Raw genomic sequence first — 27,579 nt, 5'->3', positions numbered from 1 at the left:
CTGTAGCCCTGGAAATCCTCCGCGGTGTCCACACAGGCAGGTGGGCTGAGAAGGGGGCTGGGGCAGGAAGGGTCCCCTCCACCTTCCTGCTGCGTGGTCTGGTTGGACTTTTCACTGCCCCGTGCTGCTCTCCTCTGAACCTTCTCTGGCCAGCTCTGCTGGGGACAACTGACCGGGTCTCTGCCCTTGGCTGGGAGGCCCCTCCCGGGGGCCTGCCCTGCCGTAGCCCTGGCTGGGCTCCAAGGGCAGGTCTGGGGGTGGGGGAGAAGGTGGGCCTGGACTCCTCTGAGAGCAGCAGCTGCTCCCGGAAATGCCCTCTGAGGACAGGCAAACAGGGCAGTGTTGAATGGGAACCACCCTTCCCGCCAGGAGTGGGTCCTCTGCTCTGGGCCTTGCTGTAGGGAAGGGCCGGGTGGTGCTGGAGGGCAGGAGCAGGCAGGCCCGGCAGAGCCTTGGGGTCAGTCTGGTGCCTCTCTCGGATGACCCTGAATGTCCCAGGCTGGGATCCTGGGGGTGCTCAGGAGGATTATGCCCTGAGGGGCTTGGGGTGACTGCTCCTGGGGAGCCAGCTGCTGACGGTCTGGGTGCACCGCCCATCCCCGCCTCTCCCCTCCCTATTTTCTCGGCTCCCATCTTCACCCTCTAACCACCCTGACGCCCAGGCCGGGCCTGCTGTGCGTGGCCGGTGGTCTGTCCTTCGGAGGGCTTGCTCCTCCCTCGCCGGTACTCCATCTGCTGGGTCCCCTCCCGCGGTGACAGGTGCGCGGCCAACGCTTCCCTCCGTGTGGAAGAGCCTGCTGTGGCGGCAGCTGCGCCAGCGTCTCCCCGCGGCCCCGCTCGGCCCCCACTGTGCAGGGGGGCCCCCCTTCCAGGGGACCGGGCGTCCCAGTCGGCTCTCCGCGCGGGACCCTCCTCGAGCATGATTGCTCGTCGGTATGCAGCATTCCAGTTGCACGCGCCGGTGAAGCCGCACCTGCGGAAGCGCCTCCCGGGGCCACCTCGGAGGTTCTCCAGGTCTTCTCTCCCCTCACCGCAGCGGTGCAGCCTTTAAAGCGCCACTTTGGGACGCACTCTTGCAAGGGCCCTACTCAGGGATTCCCAACTCCGCCTCCGCCCGGGGCTCCCTCGGTGCCGCGCCCCCGCGCCGCTCCTGCCCCTCCGCAGCTCCTGCTCCGGCAGGCCCCCAGGAGGCCCCGCCCCCGATCCCCGCCCTTCTCTGGTCAGCCAATGGAGCCCGCAGCTCCTCGTAGTCCCGCCCCGGCGGGCCCGCCCCCGCCCCGCCCCGCCCTTGGGACGCGCCCCTTTCAGTCACTGCGCAGGCGGAGTGCGCATGCCCCGCCTCCGCCCGGCGCTGATTGGCTGGCGGCGGCGCGGGCGGGGGCGGGGCGGCGCGGGCCGAGCAGGACGGCCGCCATCTTGCGCGGAGCCGGAGTCGGAGCCCGAGGCGGCGGCCGAGAGCGCGCGCCCGCCCGCGGCCCCCCGGAGCCCTCGCCCCGCGGCGCCCTCGCCTGGCCCGGCCCCGGCCCGGCCCGAGCCCTCGGCCCGGCCTGCGCGGCCGCCCCGGGGACGATGAACGGAGGATAAATGGTGCCCAAGGCGGACAGCGGCGCGCTCCTGCTGCTCTTCCTGCTGGTGCTCACGGTCACCGAGCCGCTGCGGCCAGGTGCGCGCCGGGGGGCGGCCGGGCCGCGGGGACCGCGCGCTCCGCGGCCGGCGGGCTCGGCCCGGGCGCCTGGAAGGCCTGGCCGCCCGGGTCCCTCGGACGCGTGAGGAGCCGCCGAGGCGGGCGTTCTCTGAGGAGAGCCCGGGTCGGGAGCTGGGGTCCGGGCCGCAGAAGGTCCCGCTCGAGCCTTACCTCTTGTTTCCGATGTGCACCCCCCCCCCCACCTCTGTCCGCGAGAAATCAAGAGCCCGAACGCAGGGCCGGTTCTCCCGTCAGGCGCAGAAGGCCGGGGCCCGCCGTGCCCCGGTGGGTTGCAGGGGTTCTGAACTCAGCGGGAAGGAGCCCGATGCTGTAACGCGCACGCATAAATGCGTTCGTTTTTGTATCGACGCGGTTGCAGAGTGAGGTTCTTGACCCTGTTTAGTGGAGGAAGGGGCCCATTTCGTGGGTGCTGTCGGGACTGCTGGTCCCCAGCAGGTTGGGGAGCACGGCGGGGTGCAGGCCCCAGGCGGGCTCCGGGCCCGGGCGCGCTGCACCTCGCTGCCCTTCGCCATCTGCCGCCGAGCGCCCCACCTCCTCCCCCGGTTCCCTCGGCAGCCAGGGGACCCCTCACTCAGTTGGAGTTGGAGGGGCCAGTGATGCTTCCGGGGCGGCGGGGTGACTGGCTGCGGGGTGGTCTTGGTAGAAACTGGAGCCGGTATCTGCAGGAGGGTGCTATATGGGCTGTGAGAGACCAGAGCCGACGGGTTTGTGCGTGCTTGTTATTACGTTGTTCAGAAAACGTGTCTACACCTGTGGGGAGGCGCGAGTCATCCCCTCCGAGTCCTGGGTCTTCTGTTATGTGGCTGGACTCCGAGGGCCGGAGCCACACGGCGCCTGTGTCCTTGGTGGCGGGGAGGCTCGGTCCAGCGGGGGATGTGACCGAGGTCCCCAGCTCCCTTTGCTTTGCCGTCTGTCCGCACATCCTGCCAGCCGGCCGGCAGCAGTTCAGGAAGCATCTTGGCCGGCCTGCCCGTCCTTAGGGATGCTCACCTGAAGAGAAGCTGCCCTCTTCGTGGGCGTGCTCTTCAGCTGAAAGCAGGGGCGGGGAAATCGGTTCCCCGGCCGGCTGCGGCAGAGGTGGGAAGCGGTGGCCCGCAGCAGGCCCGAGTTGGGGCAGGGAAGCGACTGGGTGGGGAGCAAAGCTGCTCTTTGCGCCCGTGGCTGCCCAGGTCGGGCCTTCACAGTGACCCCTGTGGGTGTCTGGAGTTGCCCTGAGAAACGTGGCGCTCCAGCTGGCTTCCTGACTCTGGCTCAGCAGCAAGTGGAGTCTTCCCCCAGGGCCTGGAGTCCTGGCTCAGACCCCCCACTGGGGAGTGAGGAGGGGGAAACGGGGCACTCCTGCTTCCCTGGAGGGCCCCTGCCAGGTGGAGCGCCCGGGGCCCCTCAGGGCGCAGGCTGGGCCTTTCACAGAGCTGCCTCCAGGAGCGCGCCCAGCCAGGCCTGTGGGCAACGCGTGTGGTCTTGGTGGTTGAGGACGCGCTGGGTGCCGGGGCTCTCGGGGGGGGGGGGGGTGTCCCTGTGGGGGTGGTCCTGCTGCTAGCTCCGTCTTACAGAGAGGGCCGCAGGATAGAGCTGGAGGCCCCGGTAGCTCTGGGGAGGATTTGGTCCCGAGGCCTGGCCTCTCCCCGGCAGCCCCACCGCCCTCCCCTCGGGCCCCCTGCTCCCAGAGCCAGCCGAGGCTCTCCCGGTGGGTCTGCGGCCCGTCTCCCGTCCAAGGGCCCTGATCTGAGCGCCAGAACTCCCCTCCCCTTGGGTCCCCACTGTGACGGTGCATCACGAGTGACGGCTGGTGAGGCAGGAAGGCCGGGACCTCTGGCCAGAGGTGACGGAGCTGGAGGGACCTTTGGGGGCCTCTGACTTGGACACCCCAGTGACTCGGTTCTGTCTGCAGCTGGTCCTCTGGGAGTGCGGCGTTAGGCGTGCTCGAGAGACTGTTTCTCGTCTCAGCTGTGGAAGGAGACCCTGTGTGGCTTTAGCCCCAGCTGCATCTGGGTGACCCCTCCGCCACCCCTACTTTCCCTGCCGGGTGAGCTGAGGCACGCGGGTGCTGTCCTGCCAGGAGAGGCCAGCGATGGGCCTGAGGCCGCAGTGGGAAGCCGCAGGGCTGGGTGTGGGCCCGGGGAGGGGCTGCCTGCTGGTTCAGGTTCTTTCCCGCGTGCCGCTGGGGCCCTGACACGTGGTCAGCATGCTGCAGACCTGCGCTGGGGGCCAGGGGGCGGGTGGGTATGTCCCGAGCCCGTGCGCCGTGGCTCACAGACCGGCTGGACGCCGTGGGGTCTGTCCTGGGGCTGGCCAGGCACCCCCACCCTAGCTTGGAGCCCGCACTCAGCCCTGACCCGCACCACGCGGAGCTGGTCCCGTGGGCCTACAGAGCGCTGGGCTGGCCACTTGGTTTCACTCTAACTCGGATGGTAGCGTAGTGTTCTTTTCCACCTCGCTAGCCTTTTTTTTTTTAGGGAAGAAACTTTTGCTTGGGGATAATTTCAAACTTACAGAAGAGTTGCAGGGAGAAAGTGAGCTCAAACAGCCCGGTGCACCGTCTGCCCAGACCTCCCTGCTATCGCCTGCCCTCCTCTGCCTTATCACGCCCAGCCCCCTCGCGCGTGCACGTGTGAGCGTGAGCGTTGACGCAGGCACGCACGATTGTTGGGGAGCGAGGGGCGGGCGTCGTGGCCTGCTCCCCAAGGGGCCAGCCTGTGAGGGCGCGGTGGGCCGGGGTCAGGCCGGGGGCCCGCTAGTGACGGGCTCGGGGGTGGAGCCCGTGCCACGGCTGTGTCTGGGCATGCGCCCCTCTGCCCCCCTCACCCAGGGTGCTGTCCGCACAGCCTGCCTCCCTGGTCCTCTCACCCCGGGAGCGGCCATGCCGATGGGGTGCCCTGCCCTGGTGCCCAGCGTCGCCCCCTCCAGCTCCCACGGGGCTGCCCCCGTGCTGGGTGTGGAGTCAGTGCGGAGGCGGCCGCCCCGTCAGGCTGCCGAGCCAACTTCGAACTAGTTGGGTGTTTGCAGGGTGACGGGCAACCTTGCAGGCAATTGTCACCCGAGACCATGTCTTGGTTTCCGGGGTGGCTTGCAGCCGGCGTTGGCTGTTCTGCGGAAGCGGGGCCTCAACGGGAGAGGGGCGCTGAGGTCAGGGCCTGCTTCTGGGTCAAGGCGAGTGCAGGCTGGTGGCTCGAGAGCATGGAGCCCTGCATGGAGCCGCCCCTCGCTGTCCTCGGCTCTCCTGTGACCTGGATGTGGTTTGCGGGCACACAGGCTCAGCGTGACTCGGCTTCTGGTTCTGAGAACTGTCGATGTAGGACAGATGCTCCCTAGAGCTGTGAGTGTTGAGAGGTGGGTGCGCGAGGGCACGTTTCCCGGGAGAGCCCCCCCACTCCCAGGCGGCCGGCTCTGTGGCTTGGCCGTGCGGACGCCTGGTGTGCGCTAGGTGAGTCCAGCTGCGGCTGGAGGCGGGGGCCTGGCCGGACGCCCCAGACACCCCGCACCGCGGACAGGGCCGGGATTGTTCCTGCGGGCGCACTTAGCTCTTGGGCACGTTTCAGCTGGGGCTCCGGCCTGGTCTGGCACAGAGCGGGCGCTCGGAAATCGGTGACGGAGCCGACGCACAAACGGCTCCTTATGTTAGACATAAAGAGCGGCGGCTCCCCGCACCCGTGGGCCTCGCAGCTGCCCAGTGAGGGCGGTGGGGACCCAGCCAGCTGGCCCGGGGCTCAGGCCGGGGGGTTGCTCCCAGGGGCGAGAGCTGCCCTGAGAGGCGAGGGCGGGCAAGGCTGCTCACCGCAGAGGGCTCACCAGGTCCCCGGCTGCACGGGGGACAGGCCGCCCCTCTGATGGCTGCGCCCGCCAGCCCCGTCTCCCGTGCTTCGCTTCTCTGCCTGGCGCGCCATTCCCCCCAGCCCCTCTCCCGTCCTTTTCTGTAGGCTGGCTGCTGGGCGACTGGCTGTCCTCAGCTGTGGACAGCTCCGTGCCGGGAGGGTGGGTCCGAGAGCAGAGTCTGTGTGGACGCTGGACGATGGGGGTCTCCGTGTCGACCCTGAGCCCTGGCCTGCTGCACCCTCCCTGGGCCCCCTGCTCAGGCGCTGGGCGCTGTGGGGAGTGCCCGGGACTAGGGCACTGGGCAGGGGCCCACTGGCGGGTCAGCGGGAGGCGCAAGGTGCCAGGCCCCCGGTGCACCCAGCGTCTGCGCGCTGTTGGCTGCTCCGTGGGGCCCCAGGGTTGGTGGGACCGGGCAGGGGGCCTGGAAGGCGTCTGCGGGGCCCTCCTCCAGCCAGCCCTGGACGGGAAGGGGTCCAGGCCGGGGTGAGCCGTGGGAAAGCCCAGCACAGACTCCCACACGTAGAGAAGCTCACGCGTACCCAATTCCAGGGTGACGCGAATGGAATTGGGTAATGGGCACATGGGTTCTGCTTTTTCACTTGGCAGTGTTGAGAGGTCTGTAGGTCAGTCAGCACAGCTCTGAGTCATTCTTCTTGTCTTAAGCCTTTATGAGAACTTTGCTTAGCCTTCTTTTGCCCGCAGGGCGCCTTCCGGTAGACCTCTTATCAAAACTTTCCCTCCAGAAGCTGCTGTTTAGAGGGCAGCCCTGTGGGGGGCGGCGTGGCCGGTGCTGGGGACCTAAAGCCACCTGCCCGATGCGGTGTTGACCTGTGTGCGGCTGTCACTTGGGTTTGTGTGTCACTCTGCTTGCCTCGGGGGCACTGAGACTCAGAATGCCCACACAGAGGAGCTCAGCTGGAGCTGCCTCAAGGGCAGACTCGGAGCCTGGGGAGCAGCGACCTGCGTGTCTCACTGTCAGCTGGCTGTGTACTTGCTCAGCCCTGTCCGTGTCTTTGCAGCCCCGGGGACCACAGCCCGCCAGGCTCCTCTGTCCATGGCACTCTCCAGGAAAGAACGCTGGAGCAGGCAGCCATGCCCTCCTCCGGGGGGTCTTCCTGACCCAGGGATCGAACCCACATCTCCCGCATTGCAGGCAGATTCTTCACCACTGCGCCACCTGGGAAGCCTTTTATTCCAAAAAGAACTAAGATTTCAAAATACCTTTCTTCAGAGGGAGGCAGAGGATTCTTGCCTCATTGTTTTTCCAAAACGTCTAACTCTGGGAGCATTTGATGCCCTTGGAAACGCTGCAGGCCTGGCCCCGCGTGCAGTGCGCTGCGCTCACCGGCGGTGCCGCCCGCTGCACCCACAGCCGTGCGCTCTGTGCATTCGAGTGTATGCGCGCGGCTGCACGCCCAGGGCCCTGCGTCTGGGAGCCCCGCGCTCCTGTTCGCTGAGAGCACGCCGCGCCCTGGGGCCCAGTGCAGCAAGCAGGGGCGCGCGGTGGCGGCAGCACCAAGCCGCCTGCCACCCCAGCCCCAACCCCGCCCCGTGGCAGCCCCGAGCCTGCTTCTTGTCTGGGAGTCCAGCTTCCCCTTCGGATGTGTGTCTCGCTTTCTAGTCCTTTCCCCGCCACCTGCTGAGACGTGCTCTCTCCACCGAACCGTCTGTACCTCCGTCGAAAGGCGGCGGCCGCGCCAGCTGTGCTCCGGGCTCTCGTCTTCTCTTCCGTTGGCCCAGGCACCTTCCGTGAGCTTTCGGTCAAGAAGTTCTACTGACTCTGAAGAAGTTGAGAATGTCAGCCGTGCTCGTGTGCGCGTCTGACAGTTTTCACCAAACGACAGGCTGTGGGTTCTGGCTTTTTGGGCTCAGCGTGTTTCTGCGCGTTCCTGCGGGTGCGCTCGAGCCTCACCCTGGGGCGTGCCTGGGGCACAGTGCGGTCTCCCCGGCTCTGTCCTCGGCTCGCTGAGGCAGAGCTAGGGCAGCCCCTGACCTGGAGTCAGGTTTTCCCGCTAGTCAGGCACGGCTCGCGCGCGTCCCGGCCCCGCGCCTGTAACTGAGGCGGCTCTGGTCCGGACGCTGAGAGCCGCGCTTTCCGTTCGTGCCTGCGGAGCTCCGGCTGTTGTCCTCAGGGCAGGTTCTCCTGGCCTGGGCAGTGTCTGACCCTTGCCGCTCCTCCTGCCCGAGGGCCCTGCCTTCCTGCCGCTCACCTCTCTGTTTGGTGAGCCCCCCGCTGCCCCGCTCCCCTGGGCCGAGGCTCTGCTTCTCCTGCAGGTGGCGGGCCAGATCTGCCCTCACTGCCCACTCCCTGGGCCGGCCCGCAGCTCAGGAGTCTGCAGGCTGCGTCCCGAGGGCTCGAGAGTTAGATCTCCAGCTTCGGGTCACTCCGCAGCGGCCACCCTGCTCCTGGGCGCCCCTGTGGGGAGCCCAGGCAGGCGAAAGGCAGGTGCCGGCCCAGCCAGGCCGTCCGTCCTGTCGGGTCCCGTTCCAGGCGCTTCGGGAAGCCCCCCCTCTGTTCCTCCATTAAGCGCAGGTGGTGCCCTGTCGCGTGTGCCTGGAGGTCGGGGCACCTTCCCGCCTGAGCTCCAGCCCCTGGTGACCGCTTCCGCTCCCTGCCCCTGCCCCGCGCGCCTCCTGAGCCCTGGGAGCGCCCGGGCCGCGTGCTCAGGGCCCCTGTGCTTGCCCCCACAGAGCTGCGGTGCAGCCCCGGGCAGTTTGCCTGCCGCAGCGGCACCATCCAGTGCATCCCCCTGCCCTGGCGGTGCGACGGCCTGGCGACCTGTGAGGACGGGAGCGACGAGGCCGCCTGTCCAGGTGAGTGCGCGCGCGAGGCGGGGGAGCTTCGGTGAATCCTCGGGAGAGCCTCGCTCCCTCTGGGCGGCGGCTTCTGAGCTTGGACTGCAGGCCTCCTGGAGGGAGGCTATTTCATTGTCCTGCTGAAAGCCTGCTAGAATTACAGCTAGAGACAGAAAGCTACAGGGACCAAGAAGACGGGGAAAGACGACCCGGGGCTTGGTCGTGCCAGCGGTGTCTTCGGAAGACAAAAAGCAGATGGCGTTCCGGACAGCCTGCCCCCCAGGGGCCGGGAGGGGGCTGTAGCTGCCGTGCCCAGAGCCCCTCCCAGCGGCTGCTGGTGTCGTTGAGCCCGGGGTGCATTCCCGCGGCACTGGGAAGGCGTGAGGGATGTGGCTGCTGGGCTCGGGCGGGGGGCCGTGGCCGGCCTGCAGAGGGTGGTGGTCCCGGCGGTGCCTCCCTCCCCGGAGGGCGCTTGGCGGCTGGAGGTGGCGCGTGTTTTGTGGGCTCCTTCCAGCCTTGTCAGCTGGTGGAAAGCACAGGCTCCAGTTGCAAACCCCTTTTGCTGGAAATAGCTGCCTGGTCGTTGTTCTGAGTGAGCAACCTTTGATGCAAACGGGGCTGTAAACAGTGTGTCGGGGTTTTAATGGAGGAGAAGTTACCGCTTTATTAAGAGGCATTAGGGAAGACTTGACTAAAGGGTGTTCTTGGCAAGGAAGGCTCGGCGTGGTGAAGCTGCCCGTTGGCCCGTCGGTCTGTAGGCTCAGTGCATCGCTGGAAGGTCTTCAGGGGAAATGGGACGAGTCAGCTGAGACATCTGGAAGGATCAGGTCCCGAGGTGGGGACTTGGAGAGGAGTCAGAGCACGCGGCTCCCTTCACGGCTGGTGCAGGGAAGCCAGACTGGCTGTGAGACGGAAGAGCTGCCTGAAGTGGGGTCCAGAGGCTCAGCACGGGCAGGAGGCGCCCTCGACCCCGCGCTTCAGCTGGGGCGCTGGGCTCCCCGATGCACCTGAACAGAGATCAGCTACAGGCTCCTTGGAGACAAGCTCCTGGAAGGCGGGGGGAGCATACCTGTATCACTTTGGTGCAGGGAAGGGCCATTTTCAAGTCACAAAAAAGGCCAACTCTGAAATGGAAGCAGGGCGTCCCCGGTGGCCCGGGGGTGAAGAATCTGCCTGCGACGCCGGAGACACGGGTGCGATCCCTCCGCTGGGAAGATCCCACGCGCCTCAGAGCAGCTGAGCGCCTGCGCCATGACTGCGGAGCCTGGGTTCCACCACGAGAGAGGCCACCCCAGGGAGACACCCATGCCCCGCAGCCAGAGGGAAGGCCAGGCAGCCACACAGGCCCAGCACAGCCAAAAATAGGTGCTATGGAGATGACCAGTTTTACCAGGTTAAAGTTAACTCTCCCTTTTATCAAAAAGTGCTGATAAACAATGTAAGCAGGCAAGCCTCCAAGGGAGATGGTGTAGCCCAGAGAGGATTGTGGTTTAGCAAACATAAAGAAGGCCTGCGAAGGGGCAAGAGCCAGTCAGGCGTGCCACAGAGCGACGAACACGGATGGTGCGGGGCCGGGCAGAGAGGCACTCTGCCCACTGTGGTCCGGCGACAGCGAGCCCCCTTGCAGCGCCTCAGGTGGGCGGGCCTGCGGGCGGCTCTCAAGTCTGGGCGCTGCTGAGAGGAGGCGCCGGTGCCGCCACGGCAGACAGCTTCCAGAGCTGCCTCGGGCTTCCCCAGAGGCAGGGAAGGTGTCTGGTATTCCCATCTCGTCAGGAGTTTTCCAGTTTTTTATGATCCACACAGTCAAAGGCTTTAGTGTAGTCAATGAAGCAGAAGTAGATGGTTTTGAAATTCTTTTGCTTTTTCTGTGACCCAGTGGATGTTGGCAATTTGATCTCTGGTTCTTTTTCCTTTCCTGCATCCAGTTTATACCTCTAGAAGTTCTCGGTTCACTTACTACTGAAGCCTGGCCTGGAGAATTTTGAGCATAAGCTTGCTAGCATGTGAAGTGAGTGCAATCGTGCGGTAGTTTGAGCATTCTTTGCCATTGCCCTTCTTTGGGATTGGAATGAAAATTGACCTTTTCCAGCCCTGTGGCCACTGCTGAGTTTTCCGAATTTGCTGGCATATTGAGTGCAGCACTTTGACATCATCTTTTAAAATGTGAAACAGCTCCACTGGAATTCCATCACCTCTACTAGTTTTGTCCGTAGTGATGCTTCCGAAGGCCCCCTTGCCTTCACACTCCAGGATGTGTGGCTCTAGGAGAGTGATCACACCATCGTGGTTATCCGGGTCGTTACCACCTCTTTTGTGCAGTTCTTCTGTGTATCCTTGCCCCCTCTTCTAACCCTCTTCTCCTTCAGTTAGATGCTTACTGTTTCTGTCCTTTATTGCGCCCGTCCTTGCGTGAAATGTTCCCTTCACAGCTGCAGTTTTCTTGAAGAGATCTCCAGTCTTTCCCATTCTCTTCTTTTCCTCCACTTCTTTGCAGTGTTCACTGAAGAAGGCTTTCTTATCCCTCCCAGCTATTCTCGGAAACTCTGCATTCAGCTCGGTGTGTCTTTTCCTCTCCTTTGCCTTTTGCTTCTCTTCTTTGCTCAGCTGCTTGTAACACCTCCTCAGACAGCCACCTTGCCTTCCTGCATTTCTTTTTCTTGGGGCTGATTTTGGCCATTGGCTCCCGTACAGTGTTCCAAACTTTCGTCCAGAGTTCTTCAGATCTAATGCTGGTCACCTCCACTGTGTCGTCGTAAGGGATTTGATTCGGTCACACCTGAATGGCCTAGTGGTTTTCCCTACTTTTCTTCAGTTTAAGACTGAACTTGGCAGTAAGGAGTTCATGACCTGAGCCACAGTCAGCTCCCGGTCTCGTTTTTGCTGACGGTGTAGAACTTCTCCATCTTTGGCTGCAAAGAAAAGAATCGGCCTGATTTTGGTATCGATCATCTGGTGATATCCGTGTGCAGTCATCTCTTGTGTCGTTGGAAAAGAGTGTTCTTGCTATGACCAGTGTGGTCTCTTGGCAAAATTCTGTTAGCATTTGCCCTGCTTCATTTTGTACTCCAAGGCCAAACTTGCCTGTTTCTCCAGGTATCTCTTGACTTCCTACTTTTGTATTCCAGACCCCTGTGATGAGAAGCACATCTTTTTTTGGTGTTAATTCTAGAAGGTCTTGTAGGTCTTCACAGAACCCATAGTGGTTGGAGCATCGGCTTGGCTCCCTGTGAGCCTGAGTGGTTCAGGATGTGCCATGTTTCAAGGCTCTTACGTGTGGGCCTTTAGTTCTCGTTCCGTTCCGTTCAGCCGCTCAGGCGTGTCCGACTCTGCGACCCCATGAATCGCAGCGCGCCAGGCCTCCCTGTCCATCACCAACTCCGGGAGCTCACTCAGACTCAGGTCCATCGAGTCCGTGATGCCATCCAGCCATCTCATCCTCGGTCGTCCCCTTCTCCTCCTGCCCCCAATCCCTCCCAGCATCAGAGTCTTTTCCAATGAGTCAACTCTTCGCATGAGGTGGCCAAAGTACTGGAGTTTTGCTTTAGCATCATTCCTTCCAAAGAAATCCCAGGGCTGATCTTCTTCAGAATGGACTGGTTGGATCTCTTTGCAGTCCAAGGGACTCTCAAGAGTCTTCTCCAACACCACAGTTGAAAAGCATCAATTCTTTGGCGCTCAGCCTTCTTCACAGTCCAACTCTCACATCCATACATGACCACAGGAAAAACCATAGCCTTGACTAGACGAACCTTTTTTGGCAAAGTAACGTCTCTGCTTTTGAATATACTATCTAGGTAGGTCATAACTTTTCTTCCAAGGAGTCAGCGTCTTTTAATTTCATGGCTGCAATCACCAGCTGCAGTGATTTTGGAGCCCCTAAAAATAAAGTCTGACACTGTTTCCACATCTATTTCCCATGAAGTAATAGGACTAGATGCCATGATCTTCGTTTTCTGAATGTTGAGCTTTTTCCACTCTCCTCTTTCACTTTCATCAAGAGGCTTTTTAGCTGCTCTTCACTTTCTGCCGTAAGGGTGGTGTCATCTGCGCGTCTGAGGTTCTTGCTGTCTCTCGCGGCCATCCTGAGTCCAGCTTGCGCTCCCTCCAGCCCGGCGTTCCTCGTGATGCGCTCTGCGTTGGCCTCGTTAGATTGCTGTTATAGCCAATGTCACAGTGAGTAACCCTGTGCATCTGTGGGGTTGTGGGGAGACTGTTCTATTTGGGGGGTTGGAGAGGTATCATTCATGTGAATGCTTACATGTCCAGTAAGCAAACCTTGAGGCTGACAGATGCTAACGGGACCGGGTCCTGGAACAGCAAGGGCGGCCGGGCCCCCGGTTGCCTTCTCTGAGCCGCGGCCTGTCCTCCTGCCGTCCGGTCGTCAGGCCGCTGTCGTCCTCTCTGCTGCTGTTTGTCTCTGTGGCCGTGCCTTCTTTAACGTCTTGCTGCCGGCCCTCTCGCCTTCTGAGATGGACCACCACACGCTCTCTGTGGAGCGTTCCTCTCTAAATAGCACTTTGTGTCTGGAAGCCGAGCTTCTTGGAGTCCTGCGCGCGGGGGGATCTCAGCTACAGGAGCGTCGCTCCATGTCCTGCCTGGGTTCCACATCTCAGGAGCTCCCTGCTGTTAACAGTCGCTGGGTGGGATGCACCCGATTCAGGAGTCAGCTCGTAATGTCAGCAGGAGCTTCACCTTCACTCCGTCGGATTGTTTTTTAACTAGTTTGGCTGGTAAACTGTCTTTGCGGTTCTGTCTGTTAACCTTCACAAGACTCACTGCAGAGAAGACAAGCCCGTATCGTCTGGGAAGGGGCTGCCAGGCTCCTCACAGCCTGCAGCCTGGCAGGAGCCCTGGGACGGGCAGAACAGACGCGTCTTCCAGCTACGGGCTCGCTGAACACTTAAGTGGCAGGGCCCCCAGGGAGGCTGCGTCGCTGTGAGGAGTGGATGCTTGCACATGGCTCGTCCTTCGCCGTTCGGGTGGCAGTCCTAAAGGCCGCGCCTCTCTACAAACCGAAAGGAAGTCTGTCCGGAAAAAGAGCCAGCTCTGACCAGTTCTCAGCAGACCAGACGGGGGTCATAGGTCCGCAGTGCTCCCGCGTGCTCGCGGCTCCGCCCCTCCCCTCCTCCCTCGGTGCTCCCGCGTGCTCGCGGCTCCGCCCCTCCCCTCCTCCCTCGGTGCCCCCGCGTGCTCGCGGCTCCGCCCCTCCCCTCCTCCCTCGGTGCTCCCGCGTGCTCGCGGCTCCGCCCCTCCCCTCCTCCCTCGGGGTTCCCGCGTGCTCGCGGCTCCGCCCCCCCCGCAGTGCTCCCGCGTGCTCGCGGCTCCGCCCCTCCCCTCCTCCCTCGGTGCTCCCGCGCCGTCACAGGAGTAGCAAGCCTGGAGCTTGCTGCGCATTTTCAGTTTTTCTCTCTGTGCCGCACACGTTGTCCACGTCATGCGTGTGTCCCCACGGGAGCGAGACAGAGGTGGCGGCCCCGGGTCCCCCCAGACCGTGAGACCCCCGAGCGCAGTGCCTGGCCCCGGTTGAGGGCAGAGAGCATCAGTTGCAGAGAGCCCGCTAGTAACCGTGTATCTGCGGGCTCTCTAGCTTTCGTAAGCCTGCGCCGGCTAACCGAGGCGTTGGATTTTGGGCCCCGGCTCTCGGCCTGTTTGGTGTGAGGCAGGAGAGCAGCAGGGGAGCCCGCAGCCCGGGGCGCCGCCTTCAGAGCCCACACAGGCGCGTCTGGACGCAAAGTGGACTCACATTTTGTCCTTTATCCCCAAGTCCTCTCCACTTCCGACCAGCGAGTGCCCCGGGCCCCGCAGGCTCCCCTGCTGCCCCGAGCGGGCTGTCTTGAGAGGAGCGCCACCCCTTCAGAGGGCTGGGCTCGGGCTGGACTCCAGGCCTGGAGCAGCCCCGGCCCCACTGCGGGAGCGAGGCCCCCACTCAGGGCTCAGGGCCCTCGGCTCCCGGGACTCTCGGCCATGTGTGCTGGGTGGGGGGCGCTGGGCAGGGAGCCAGGAGGGGACACTCGGGCGCGCGGATGTGCAGAGGACCGGTGTGGACGCTCCCCGCGCTGAGCCGCCTGCCCCGCCCCCCCACAGGCTGCCTCCCGGCCACGTGGCGCCCAGCGCCCCCGGCAGGGCTGGGCCTCCCGCTCCCCTGTGCCCCAGATTCCTGTCCTGACCAGGCGCCCAGGGCTCTGCGTGGTGGGACCCAGTGGAAGCACGGTCTTGCTCGCTGGAGCGGCCAGCAGGCAGTGTCCAGTGCAGGCGCATGGGCAAGCCTCCTCACACCCGAGCCGGCCCCCAGCCATGCCCACACTGTGCCCTGCACACCCCGAGCCCTGCAGGGACCTGCCAGCCCCTCTGCCAGCCACCCTGGGCCCAGGCTCTGCAGCCTAGCCCTGCCTCAGAGCCGCTGGTCACAGCCCCTCCCCCCCAGGAGGAGAGCAGCGCCGCCCAGGTGTGCGCCTGGGGCCCCCGCCCCGGAGGGAGCCCCGTCTTCCCTGGGTGGGAAGAGGACGCTGGAGCCTCTCTCAGGCCTGGGGGCACTGTTGATGGGTGGCAGTGCTCTCTCTGTTTCTGACACGGGCTGTGGGAACTCTGAAAGCACTGCCCAGCCGTTGCTGTGGGCAGCGCAGAGCTCTGGGGTCTCAGGGTGCAGACACAGCCTCTCCACCAGCCGGGAGCCATGGGGAGCCCAACAGAGAACCTCCCACAGGAGCGGGGCCAGCAGAAGTGACCTTCCCGCGCCTAACATGATCAAAGCTGTCGTGGTTTTAAGCTCACACCGCAAACTGTGAGCTCGTGCTGGACACGGTCCCGACTGTTTCAAGGATCTGTATAGAAAAGAGCCTTTGGAAGGGCAGTCGCCTCTGGAATAGTGACAGCTGGTCTGTTCTCCTCTTCCCAGACTTCTGTGCTTTTCAGGTATTCTGTGTTGGATGTGTGTTATTCTACAATGAGAGAAAGTAAAAGGGACTCTGAATAAAGACAGCATCGGGGAAAGCCCTGGTGGTCCAGTGGTCAGGGTTCCTGTGCTTTGCACCGCGAACTCCGCCACTGCTGGGAGAATTAGGGTCTTAGTGCCACAATCAGGAGGGTTTACGGCACCTTCCACCGCCCACTGGGCTCACCCCAGCACAAGCCCAGAGTGTGTGTGTGTGGGAATGTCTCTGCAGACCAAGGTGGGTGCCTGGTGCGTGTGTGTGTGTGTGTGTTTTTGTGGTGTCTCTGCAGGCCGGGTTGGCCACTGTGCCGACCTTGTGTGTGTGGCGGGGCGGGGCGGAGGGTGGTGTCTCTGCAGACCAAGGTGGGTGCCTGGTGCGTGTGTGTGTGTGTGTGTGTGTGTGTGTGTGTTTTTGTGGTGTCTCTGCAGGCCGGGTTGGCCACTGTGCCGACCTTGTGTGTGTGGCGGGGCGGGGCGGAGGGTGGTGTCTCTGCAGACCAAGGTGGGTGCCTGGTGTGTGTGTGTGTCTGTGGGTGTGGGGGGGGGGCCGCTCTGCGGGCTGGGCAGCTGTATCCTCTGCTGGGCCCACGGGTGGGGCACAGCGCCCCAGGGACGCAGCCTCGACGGTCCTGCTGGTGCCCTGGGTGAGTCTCATTCCCCTGGGCCTCCTCACTCAGGCCTGCGAGGCACCCTTGGATCAGACACAGAGCTGGCGTCTGCCTCCCCCTGCGCCTCGTGCTCACACTTGGGCCGTGCCGCAGGCCTGCTGCGCGGGAGGGCTGCGTGGGTGCCCAGGCCCTGGCCTTGAGGGTGAGGGAGGGGCGGGCAGGCAGAGAGGGATCCCGCCTGGGCTCTGCAGGGAACCCCTGGACCAGAGCCGTGGGGGCTCCGCAGGAGGGCTAACTGCACTGGGCCCGCAGGGGCCTGTTAGGAAGCACAGCGCGGAGGCCCCGTTTCGTGGAGAGTGAAGACTTCCCGGGTGCACTCGGTGAGACGCACATGTGACCCGTGAGGCGTGAACTGCACGTGTGAAGGATTCTGAGGAAGCCTGAATAGACGGAGTCTCCAGCGGCTCCTCCGGCCCGCCCGCCCGCGGCCCTCTGCCTGCCGGCAGCTCCCTGTGGCACCTTGCCCTCCGACGTGTCTACAGACACTGCTCTCTGCTTTCAGAAGCGAGCGGGCAGGCCCGTCCCTACCATGGGAAGGAGGCTGCGGACCCGAGGCCGGGCCGGGCGCGTGGCGGCGACCCCTTGCACCCACACGCAATGAGTGTGGCACAGCCCGTGCGCTTCAGCAGTAAGTTGCAGGCCTGCCCTGGCGATGACCTGGGGCCCACCCCACAGGTCCCCCCAAAACACCCCTTCAGGCCTTCTCCGGTGGCTGGGGCGGCAGGATGACCTGCCCAGGGCCTCCCTGCCGGGCGGGGAAGCCGAGGCGAGCACCAGGCCCCGGAGCTTTTCCCACAAGGTGCTTGCCACGTGGGGCCCGGGGGACTGCCCTTGGTCCATAGAGGAGGCTGCCCTGCCTCTGCCTAAAACGTACTTAGTAGCAAGCTACTTTGTGAGCTTCCTGCAGCATGCGCCTGTTAGAAGCGACGCCTGAGCAGAAGGACGCAGACAGGCGCGGGCCTGGGCGGGCTGCTCCTGCCGCCCGCCTGGGGGGCTCGCCGTGCTGTCCACCGCTTGGCCCAGGGGGCACAGCACCCCATCCTGACCACCCCGGCCTCAGTGTCCCCCCCATCCTCAGTGTCGCCCCCCATTCTCAGCGTCCCCCCCCGGCCTCAGCGTCCCCCCCAGCCTTAGCGTGCCCCCCATTCTCAGCGTCCCCCCCAGCCTCAGCGTCCCTCCCCCCACGGCCTCAGCGTCCCCCCCCCAGCCTCAGTGTCCCTCCCCCCCGGCCTCAGTGTTCCCCCCATCCTCTGTCCCCCCTATCCTCAGCGTCCCCCCCTGGTCTCAGTGTCCCCCCCCCCGGCCTCAGCGTCCCCCCCATCCTCAGTGTCCCTCCCCCCCGGCCTCAGCGTGCCCCCCCATCCTCAGAGTCCCTCCCCCAGCCTGAGTCCCTCCCCCAGCCTCAGCGTCCGCCCCCAGCCTCAGCGTCCGCCCCCATCCTCAGCATCCCTCCCGGCCTCAGCGTCCTGCCCCCGACCTCGGAGTCCCCCCCCCACCAGGCTCCCGCGCAGGCGCTGGTGTAGGGAGGCCTTGCGGGTGCTGACTGGGGCCGCCCCGCCCTGCATGCTTCCTAGGGAAGTGCCCCGCGGGCTGGCACCACTACGAGGGGACAGCCAGCTGCTACCGCGCCTACCTGAGCGGGCAGAGCTACTGGGATGCCGCACAGACCTGCCAGCGCCTGAACGGCTCCCTGGCCACCTTCTCCACCGACCAGGAGCTGCGCTTCGTGCTGGCCCAGGAGTGGGAGCAGCCAGAGCGGAGCTTCACCTGGCAGGACCAGCACAAGTGAGCTGCTGCGCCCGGGCGCCAGGGCGTGCGCGCGCACGGGGGGCGGCGGGTGGGGGCCCGGGCGCCAGGGCGTGCGCGCGCGCACGGGGGGCGGCGGGGCCCAGCGGGCGGTGGCTCTCGGAGGGCAGGGGCAGTGCCTGCTGCGGTGCCTTGGGCTGGCCCTTCCCGCTCTTACGCTCGGGGATTCTGATGCAGCTGCCCGGGGTCTGGGCCCGAGTCAGGAGGGGCCTCTCTGTGTAGGGGGGCTCCGTGGTCCTGGCTCGCAGGCCGTGCTGGTGGACTGGGTCCTTCTGAGAGCCTGGGTTGGGCCAGGCCTGTGCCTGGTGCCTGCCATGGGCCTTCTCATCCCTTCCTGAAACACCACGGGGAACCAGGGCTGACTAGGGCGCGTGCTGGCTCTGAGCCTGGCTCTGGGCCCACCCAGCGCTCGGGGCTTTGTTCTGTGGCAGCTGGGAGCTGAGGACCCACCCACACTGCCGGGCTGGGCCCTGGGGCACCCTCCCACGGGGTGTGGACTGCAGGGTGGCCAGAGCCCACGAGGGCAGGGGCTGGCACAGTGACCGGCGGGGGCGCTCCAGGGGTCTGCCCAGTGACGTTAGAAGCCCCTAGCTCGTGGTGGTGCTGAGTGCTTGCACAAGGGGGAGAGTGGGCCGTGCTCTCAGGTGGGCACACGCACGTGGGGCTGCAGGGGCTGCGGGCATCCCCAGGGCTGGGCAGGGCCTGGGGGCAAGCTGCCACAGGGCTGGGGGTCCACAGGGCCCGCACCCACAGGCCCTAGGGTGGTTTTGCTTAGACGTGGATCTGTCTGCTGAGATCCACTGATAAGAGCGGTCTCAGCCAGGGTCACCCAAGACGAAAACGGCCAGTGAATTTGTATAGAGTTTTAATACATTTCATTAAAATTAGGGACGAAACCTTGGAAAGACCATTCGTGCTTTTGAGGCTCGCATTGTCAAGGTCAGCGTAAGTACTCACAGCGCCTCCTGCGCTCTGCCTTCTTGCAGGCTGTGGGTCGGCTACCAGTACGTCGTCACCGGCCGCAACCGCTCCTTAGAAGGACACTGGGAGGTGGCGTCCAAAGGTGAGGCGCGCTGGGCTTGCTGCCCGAGCTCTCCTGGCAGGTGCCCGGGGTTTGGGTGCCGCAGCTGACAGCGGAGCCCGCGGGGCCCCACCCCTCCCAGCTGCCGGGCCAGCCCCTCACCCGAAGCGTGCCCCTGCCCCCCGGGCCCCCCGGGCACGTGCAGAGCTGCGCGCAGAGGAACGGAGGCGGCAGTCCCCGTGACGCTGGCCGGCCGTCCGCCCCGCAGGCTCCTCGGAGGTGCTGCTGCCCCCGGACCCCATCTTGGCGGCAGCCACGGCGGAGGGTGACGGCGTGTTCTGCGCGCAGCTGCAGTGCTTCCACTTCCCCACGCTGCGCCACCACGACCTGCACAGCTGGCGCGCCGAGAGCTGCCAGGACAAGTCGTCCTTCTTGTGCAAGAGGAGTGAGCGGGGCCCCCCCCCCCGGCCCAACCCCACGGGGGCCCTCTCAGTGCCCTGGACCCCCGGGGCCGCAGGGACCCCCGGGGCCGCAGGGACCCCTCGGCACTCCCGACTCTGCGGGGGCCTCTGCCCTGGAGATGCCTGGGACCTGGGCGGTAGCGTCCCCCGTGACCCCTCGCTCCTTCCCAGGGTAGACGGAGGCTCTGCCCGGCTGTGCGGTGAGGAGACGGTGGCGGCCAGAGGCCCAGCCACGCCTCGTGTGTCCGGAGCCCTTCGCCTCTCTGCTCCCCGCGGCCCCGGCCTGTGGTCCAGGGTTCTCCCAGGCGGCTGACGCGCAGGTCCGCTGTGCCTGTCACAGGTCAGACGTGTGTGGACATCAAGGACAACGTGGTGGACGAAGGCTTCTACTTCACCCCCAAAGGGGACGATCCGTGCCTGAGCTGCACCTGCCATGGCGGGGAGCCCGAGATGTGCGTGGCCGCGCTGTGCGAGCGGCCGCAGGGCTGCCAGCAGTACCGAAAGGACCCCACCGAGTGCTGCAAGTTTGTGTGCCTGGACCCAGGTGAGGCCCGCGCCCAGGCGGGGCCAGGGCCAGCTCCCCTGCCCCCAGGCCAGCTGCCACCCCGGCCCCCACTGGGCACTTCTGTGTCTGCACGTGGCGCTGAGGGGAACTTAAGCAAAAGGTGGGGCGCTGCCCACAGCCCGGAGCAGGCCTCCCCACTCGGTGGTGCCCCCGGGGTGGGCGCCAGGCGGGGTGGCATGTGGTGGCCTGTCCTGCCGCCGCCTCGTGCTCACACTGCGGTGAAAGTCTCATAGAGTAGGCACACCCCCTGTGTGCTACGATCGTAAGACGCTGATGGGAGAGAGGCGAGAGTGTGCCATGTTCGTGGATCAGAAGACTCGGTCAGTAGGAAGGGGTTCTCCCACGAATCACCTATGGATTCTGTGCAGTCTCTGGAGAAGGCAATGGCACCCCACTCCAGTCCTCTTGCCTGGAAAATCCCGTGGACGGAGGAGCCTGGTGGGCTGCAGTTCATGGGGTCGCTAGGAGCCGGACACGACTGAGCGACTTCCCTTTCACTTTCTGTGCCGTCTCAGCCAGAGTTCCAGCAGAGTGCTCGTAGGTGCTGACAAGCTGATTCTAAAATTCATGTGGAAAGGCAGAGGAGATAGAATAACCAAACCGGTTTCAGAAAAGAGGAAAGTTGGCGGGTTCGTGGCACCTGATTCAAAACTTACCGCGTAGTCATACTATCTAAGCAGCGATTTCAGTGACTGACACGCAGACCAGTGGAAGAGAAGAGTCTAGAAACAGTCCCCACGCACGCAGCCAGCTGATAGGCAATTCAGTGAAGGAAGGCTGGACCTGGAACAGACGGTGCTGGAACAACTGGAGATCCCTGAGCCAGAAACGCATCAAGTGAGCCTTCTACTGCACCCCTGCTGGGTGTGGAATCAACACCAAGATGCTCACACACCCGTCTAAACCTTCGTAAGACTTGCAGAAGAAAGCACACACTCTTTATTTTTAATTTTTAAAAATCTTACCAAGGTTTAGTTGACGTACAATGCTTTTAGTCTCAGGCGTAGAGCAGAGTGAATCAGTTGTACACACTGCCCTTTTTTAAGGTTCTTTCCCCTGTAGCTTCTTACGGCGTATGGAATGGAGTTTCTGTGCTGCCCGGTAGGTTCTCGTCTGTTTGATGATAACAAATCATGCTGTCTGTACGTCAGTCCCAGCCTCGCAGTTGATGCCTCCCCAGCGTGCTTTTAAAATTAAGTCTTTTAAAAGAAAAAAGAAAAAGCTTTGTGACCTTGGGATACACAGCATTTTTAGATCAGAAGAAACATTAATAGATGACACTTCATCAAATCAGAAACTTCTGCTCATGGAAGACCCTTGAGGAAATGAAGAGGTAAAGCACCAATAGAGAACCAGATGAGACCCCAGAGCTCTTGTGTGCAGCGTATGGAAAGACTCTCCGCTGAGCAATATGCAAACAGGCCACGCTGGGGAAGAACAGGCTGCCGCCCCCCTTGAGCTTCTGGGCCCGGAGGGGAGGGGCCCGTCCGAGAGCCGCCTCAGAGGCCGGGCCCGATGGCTGCTGCCTGTGCCCAGACAACAGCGGGCAGCCCCGCCAGGCAGGGCCCAAGCCCCCGCAGGGCTGGGGAGGCCTCTGTCCCCGAGGACGCTGCTCTCTGCATGTGCCTGCTGGTGCCTCCTGCTGCCAAACGCTGGGGACGGCCATTGGGGACCTTGACCGTGTCCTGGGGTCCACCTCGGGCCGAGTAGGAATTCATTGTTGGAGAGAGCACCCCATGCTGGGACCTCTGAGCTGACCACAGGCCGGCAAGTGGGATCTGGAGGGGCTGTGCCCTTTTGCACGCTGCTCGCTGGCCTCTCAACAGGACACCCAGCTGTGGAGGAGCCCGTGTGAGCCTGGCCATGAAGTGTATCCTCAGGCTGCAGTTGGGTGCCTGCCTGTGCGTCAGAGGCAGGGGGTCGAGAGGGGGCCCAGAGCCTCCACACTCGGGCCACCCCTGCCCTGAAGCCCTCTGGTCTCCACGCTGGGTTCAGGGGCAGGGCAATGCTGTGACACGATGCCCGTGACCCCTGCATGGGGAGAGAGAGAGCCTGGGGCTGCCGGCCCTACCCTCTGCCCCTGCCACGCCCAGCAGGCCTGCTGTGCGTCAGGCAAGGTGGCCAGGCCCTGGGCCGGTGCCGCCAGGGTGCTGAGCCGCGTCCCCAGCACGCCCACCAGAGGTGTCACCAGACGCTGCCACGGTGCCCCGGAGTGCAGAGGTGCTGGCCTGGCCCGTAGCAGAGCAGCAGCAGCTGCCTCCCAGAGGGGGCCACTTCAGGACTCCCGGCTGGCGGGGTGGGTCGGCGCCCACCGGAGCCTCTGCCCCGAGGCCTCCGGTGCAGGTGCAGGGCCAGTCCAGCCCCGGGGAGCTCCTGGGGGCCCGGGGTCTCCCTTGCAGAGCAGGCCCTGCCGGACTTGCTGGGGTCAGGCTGTGACCTGGGGGAGGACGTCCTTTCTGGCTGGCCACCTCCCTCCTGCCGGACCCCCGGTGCGCAGTGGAGGCTCCGGCTCCCTTCCCCCAGAGGGGCCAGCAGGAGAGTGGGTGCCGGGAAGTCAGGAGTCGGAGGAGCCGCTGGCGGGGCGAGGGGTGGTGGGGGCTGAGATCTGGGACTCAGGTCCAGGAGGCACGCCCAGACCCTCTGACCAGCTGCAGGCTCCGGGTGAGCCCGGCCTCTGTGTGAGGACTGTGGTGCAGGGTGGGCAGAGCTCTGTGGCCAGGCCTAGGCTTGGACGCTGACACGGCCCGACTGACCTCAGCTCCCGCCCAGGGACGCTCGCCTGCTGGGCGCTGCGGCCAGCACGGTCCTGCTCAGCCCGGTGAGATGGGCGTTGGGGGGGGCGGGGCCCCTGAGCGCTGCCCTCCTGCCCGCAGATGGCGGCAGCCTGCTGGACTCCATGGCCAGCGGGATGCGCCTCGTCGTCAGCTGCGTGTCGTCCTTCCTCGTCCTCTCGCTGCTGCTCTTCATGGTCCACCGGCTGCGCCAGAGGCGCCGCGAGCGCATCGAGTCCCTGATCGGGGCGAACCGTGAGTGTCGCGCCCGCCCAGCGCCCGCGGGCCGTGGCCCCCAGTAGAGGAGGGAATTGGGGCTGCCCGTCCCTGGCCTCGGCGTCCGTGTGGTGGGAGGGGCGCCGACCTCCGGGCCGTGTGGGCAGCTGCCGGCCGCCTGCCGTGAAGACCCGGGTGCGGCTGGCTGGGGGCCGCTTGGGGCGGCCCACCCTAGGCGCACGTGGTTGCGCGTCCGCCCTCCCGCCGAGTAGCTTCCGCGATCCCGCCTCGCCGGGTGAGTGGCCGGCCGCGGGCGTGAAGGGCCCACCTCACGTGGGCAGCGAGGCTCTCTGCGACTCTCCTGGGGGCAGAGCTGCAGGGTGGGCGTCAGGCCAGGGCCGTCGGCGCGGGGTCAGGGCTCTGGGTCGGCAGGCGGTCGCCGGGGTGCGCGGCTCCGCGCCCGTGGGGGTCCAGCCCGAGTGACGGCCCCGCGCCCCTCTCCCCACGCAGTGCACCACTTCAACCTCGGCCGCAGGATCCCCGGCTTTGATTACGGCCCCGACGGCTTTGGCACGGGCCTCACGCCCCTGCACCTTTCCGACGACGGGGAAGGTGGGACTTTCCACTTCCACGATCCCCCTCCGCCCTACACGGCATACAAGTACCCCGACATCGACCAGCCCGATGACCCGCCGCCGCCCTACGAGGCCTCCATCAACCCGGACAGCGTGTTCTACGACCCCGCAGGTGATCCTCGGGGCGTGGGAGCCGCAGCGTGGGCCCCATTCTTGCCGTTACGGCGGCCCCACTGCAGGGGTGGGCGGGCTCACCTTGCCCCTGCCTCCCTCCCGGGACCCCTCAGCCGGGCCCTGCGGGGAGGGGGTCCTGGGCGGGGTGCACGTGTGGCGAGCTGAGGCCACGCCCCGCGGCGGGCCTTCCTGTCCAGTGGGAAGAGAACCTATGAGTGAGTCTGGTCCCTCTGACGCTGTGAAAGCCAGCCGTCGGGGTGGAGCGGAGGGACACCGGATGGCCGGCCACAGCCTGGCCCGACCTTGGCCGGGGCGCGCGCAGGAGTCCCCAGCGAGTCCCCGTTTGTGCGCTCACACACACGCACAGACACGACGGAGCAGGCGGCTTTGCAAGGCCCGCGCTCTGCAGCGTTCCCTCGGGTGCAGCCCCCATAGGCAGGAAACGCTTGGGCCTGACTTCTGCTCTGGGGAGAGGTTGTAGCCGCCTGCCGGCAGGGGGCACAGAGAAGAGCGAGGGGTGCTCCTGGGGCAGCGGGTCCCTGACGCCTCTGGGCGGGACAGTGGGAGTGCATGCGCGGGGCCGCAGCCTGGGTCCCTGGGCCCCGTCCAGCGCGCGTGTGGGAGTCGGGGCTGCCGCGCCCCCCTCAGGCAGGCTGTTCTGGGGACCCCCGCCTGGGCTGTCGCCCTCACCTGTCCCCGTGGTCCAGCCCGGGCCTCGTGCGTGTGCCTGAGGGCCCCCTTTGTTCTGCTGTCAAAGCCTCCCCGCCGTGCACACCCACCGGGCTTTGCTCACAGCGGACCCCGCTTGCCCACGAAGCCGCCGCGCGGCGCAGCTGCGGGGAGGAGCCCTTTGGAGCCTCTCCACCCCGCTGACCCCTGTCTCCTCCCGCAGATGATGATGCCTTTGAGCCGGCGGAAGCCGCCCCTCCCACCGCTGGAGACGGCAGCGGGGAGGGCACGGTACCCCGGGGCCCGGAGCGCACCCCCGGGGCCCCTCTGGCCGACCTGGAAGACTCGGCCGACAGCAGCAGCGCCCTCCTGGCACCGCCTGAGCCCGGCCCGGGTGGGGGCGCCCCCACCCCAGAGGCGCTGCCAGGGTGCAGCCGGCACAGCCGAGGTTCCCTCAACACCGTGGTGTAGAGGACAGCCTGCCGCCCCGACGAGCCGGGCACTTGTCCGTCCTAAGAAAGACACTGGTGCCCATGGGCAGCGTGAGGACCTGAGGCAGACTGGACCTGGGCTGGGCACACATGTGGTCCCCAGGGAGCACCCCCACCACCACACACACCCCCGCGCCCCCGGGGCTCCGTGAGGGCTCAGACACGTGCAGCTTCTGGTTCCTGTGTCTTTTTAAACGGCGGACGGCGGGTAGAGTTCACAGAGGAGGCGCGCGGGCTGCCGTGGGGAGGGTCACCCCGGCTCTGCTGGGCTTGACTTGCCCCAGCCTGCGCACACCTGATCTGAGGACGGTCGACAGCCTGGGCGGGTGCCTCGGAGGCTGCTCTGGGGCCGCCCCCAGCTGCTTTGTCACACGGTGGGCCTGGCTGGGGGCTCTTCTGCCAAGGCCCTGAGGTGGGGCTGCCCGCTCTGTGCCATCTCCCCCGCTGGGCTCCGTGGAGCCCGGTGCCCGCCCCGAGGCTCCCCCAGCGCCTGCATGGCGCCCCCACCGCCCTGGAGCCAGGCTGAGGCCTCTAGCCTGCCCGGGTGTCCCGCCCTGGGCCTCAGCGCCGCTGGAACCTGGGTGCTTCTGACCCGGCCCCACCCCACCTTGTTGGTGCCATAAAGGGTCGTGCCCCTGGGGGGAGGGGCTGAAGCCCACATCCTGGGCTGTCCACCTTAAAGCCGGATGTCTGCCCAGCGCCACCACCCTCAGAATCCAGTGGCTGCATGCCGTGCCCAGCAGCAGGGTGCTGGGTGCCCTGCCCCGGGAGCCTTGACTGAGGGTCCCTGTGGCCTGCTTCTGGGCAGGGGCCTTGTCTCCTGGCGCAGGCCTTTAGCATTTCCGAGGTTTGGAGATTGAGCGGGCTCTGTGCGATTTTCAGCACGCCCGTGTCTTTTCTACGTTGAGCGTCTGGGTTTTTTCTTTTCTGTGTCCATGTGTTTGCAGGTGGTGGCCAGCCACGGGGACTCGCCTGTGCCCCTCGCAGCCTCGGCGGGCCAGCAGCAAGGAGGGGATGAGGAGAGGGTGGTGCCGTGCCAGCAGTCTCCCGTGGAGACCATTTTCTTTGTCCCGGGGGGCATGAGATGCCTATGTTGCCCACAGAGCGGGGCTCGGCCCACAGGAGCCAGTGCTGGAGGCTGCGCCGTGCAGGGGGCGGTGTGCCCTGCAGCCCTGCAGAGGGCCCGACCTGCTGAAGAGGGAGTACAAGGTGCATCCTGCCGCCGCTGTGTGCTGGGCACAGCGGCCACTCCAGGCCCAGCTGGTGCAGGGGAGGGTCGTGAGCACTCTCACTTTGAGGTGGGCGCCCCAAGGGGCCTGGTCCAGGCCTCAGACCCGTGCGCACAGGACACGTGGGGACCGAAGGGTGCCGGGCCAGTCAGGCGGGTGAGGGTATCCTGGGGCAGCCGCGGGGGCCACGGTCAGACAAGTCCTGGCCCGCCCTGCTTGAAGGTCCTGTGTGCCGGGGGGCTCCCAGCTGCCTGTCCCTGGTGAGTGTCCATACCCCACCCTCTCAAGGCCCGCCCCTGTTTCGTCTCACTGAGGGTTCCTAGTTTGGGTTTTTTTTGGTTGGGTTGCCACTAATTCTTTTCTTAAGATGCTGTGAGAACCATTTCATCCAAATGCCAAATAAACCTGTGTTCTGGAAGAAGTGTGGGCGGTCCTTGGTATGACTCCAGCTGGGGTGGGAGGCCCCAGCCGCCTCCGGAAGCCGGGACAGCTGCGGGGCTCAGAAACCCTGGCCGTTGTTTTCTGACTCTGGTCTTTAGTGACTCGCCAGTGGCTGGTGTGGGGACCAGCGGGCGCCCAGCAGACGGCCTCAGGCAGCCCTCCTGCCGTCCTAACCCAGCCTCCCGGCAGCGCGCGGGGTCGGGAGAGGCCCTGGGTGGGGGGCCCTAGGGGTTGGGGAGGCGGCCTGAACGCCGGCGAGCGGAGGGCGTCCCCATTAGCACCGCGGACAACGCCGGGGGTCGAGGCGCCGGCCGAGCCTCCGGAGCGACTGAGGCTCGGACCACGGCCCGGGATCCGCTGGGTGCCGAGGCCTCCGGAGCTGCCGCGGAAGCCGGGGCCCGAGCCCGAAGGGGTGGGGGCGCAGCGGCCTCCCAGACCCTTCGGTCCGGCGGCCGTGGTCTTGGGACGTCCTTTCCAGCCAGCCCCCCGAAAGTCAACGGCGCTGGGACCCGAGGTGCCCTCCCCTTCGAACGTCCTCCGTGCTGGTGGCCTTGTGTCACTCCTGGTCCCCAGCCTCCATTTCCTGGTCTGTAAGGGGCGTGACAATAGCACCCCCACCCAGGACTAATGGAGGGGGCGGCCATGGAAGCGAGTCGTTCGGGTGGAGACCGGCCGGCGGTGGTTGCGGGCAGCCGGCCCCGCCCAGCTGTCTCCCCGGCTGGAGGAGCCGCCCCTGCGGTCCCCTCCCGGCCTGGAGCCGCGAGGCCTCAGCCACGCCCCTGGCCCACCCTCCCGATGAACGCTCCGCCCTTGCCCTCCGCCTGCGTCCTCTGCTGCTCACCGCCGCACCGCGTGGGCCAGCCCTGGCGCTCGCCTTCCTCGCGGTGCTGCTGGCGGTGTGCGCTCTGACTCTGAACCTGTTCGTCTCTGATCCTCACCTCGCGGGATGCTCTCTCTTCTCCACGTGACGCCCTGCCCCTGGCGAGGGGCGTCGTTTGAGAAGGAAGGTGGAGTCTGGGAAGAGGAGGCCCAAGACGTGGCTCCCACCCTGAGACGGCGCTGGGACGGTGCTCAGGCCGGGATGGCCCGCGTCAGTCCGCGGGCGCCTGGCGCTACGACTCCCGGGCCCTAAGGTGTGCTGAGAACACCAAGCTGCTTGTGGCGGGTGGGCTTGGAGCCCGCGGGGGGGCCAGCCCGAGTGGGCGCAGTGGTGGAGGCCCCCGGGGCGGGAGGCCCTCCCCGCCCTC

At 65.6% G+C, this 27,579-nt stretch overlaps 1 protein-coding gene across 5 annotated transcripts; it reads left to right on the top strand.

Annotated features, from left to right (window-relative positions):
* Nucleotides 1-1,544: 1,544 nt before the first annotated feature.
* DGCR2 (DiGeorge syndrome critical region gene 2) lies at nucleotides 1,545-26,206 on the top strand. Of its 5 annotated transcripts, none has more exons than XM_068989560.1 (10): nucleotides 1,545-1,663; nucleotides 8,210-8,332; nucleotides 16,416-16,541; nucleotides 17,488-17,698; nucleotides 18,706-18,782; nucleotides 19,009-19,185; nucleotides 19,542-19,745; nucleotides 22,640-22,792; nucleotides 23,264-23,500; nucleotides 24,395-26,206. In XM_068989560.1, exons 1-10 carry the CDS (start codon nucleotides 1,585-1,587, stop codon nucleotides 24,640-24,642), a joined length of 1,635 nt encoding a protein of 544 aa, XP_068845661.1. In that variant the 5' UTR covers nucleotides 1,545-1,584; the 3' UTR covers nucleotides 24,643-26,206. The 5 variants fall into 5 exon arrangements, with proteins under 5 accessions (XP_068845661.1, XP_068845662.1, XP_068845663.1 ...); XM_068989561.1 differs by having other exon boundaries at nucleotides 17,479-17,698; XM_068989562.1 differs by lacking the exon at nucleotides 8,210-8,332 and having other exon boundaries at nucleotides 1,585-1,663.
* Nucleotides 26,207-27,579: the final 1,373 nt, after the last annotated feature.

The sequence above is a fragment of the Capricornis sumatraensis genome, chromosome 17, assembly GCF_032405125.1.
Source record: "Capricornis sumatraensis isolate serow.1 chromosome 17, serow.2, whole genome shotgun sequence".
NCBI lineage: Eukaryota > Metazoa > Chordata > Mammalia > Artiodactyla > Bovidae > Capricornis > Capricornis sumatraensis.
This window is presented reverse-complemented; position numbering and strand designations above follow the sequence as displayed.

What these genes read in the sequence shown, in the direction of transcription:
- DGCR2 (XM_068989561.1), top strand. Translation starts at nt 1,585, where the DNA reads ATGGTGCCCAAGGCGGACAGCGGCGCGCTCCTGCTGCTCTTCCTGCTG. An exon ending in CACCGAGCCGCTGCGGCCAG is followed by an intron (nt 1,664 to 8,209) that starts GTGCGCGCCGGG and finishes TTGCCCCCACAG; the next exon opens with AGCTGCGGTGCAGCCCCGGG. An exon ending in GTCCTTCTTGTGCAAGAGGA is followed by an intron (nt 19,186 to 19,541) that starts GTGAGCGGGGCC and finishes TGCCTGTCACAG; the next exon opens with GTCAGACGTGTGTGGACATC.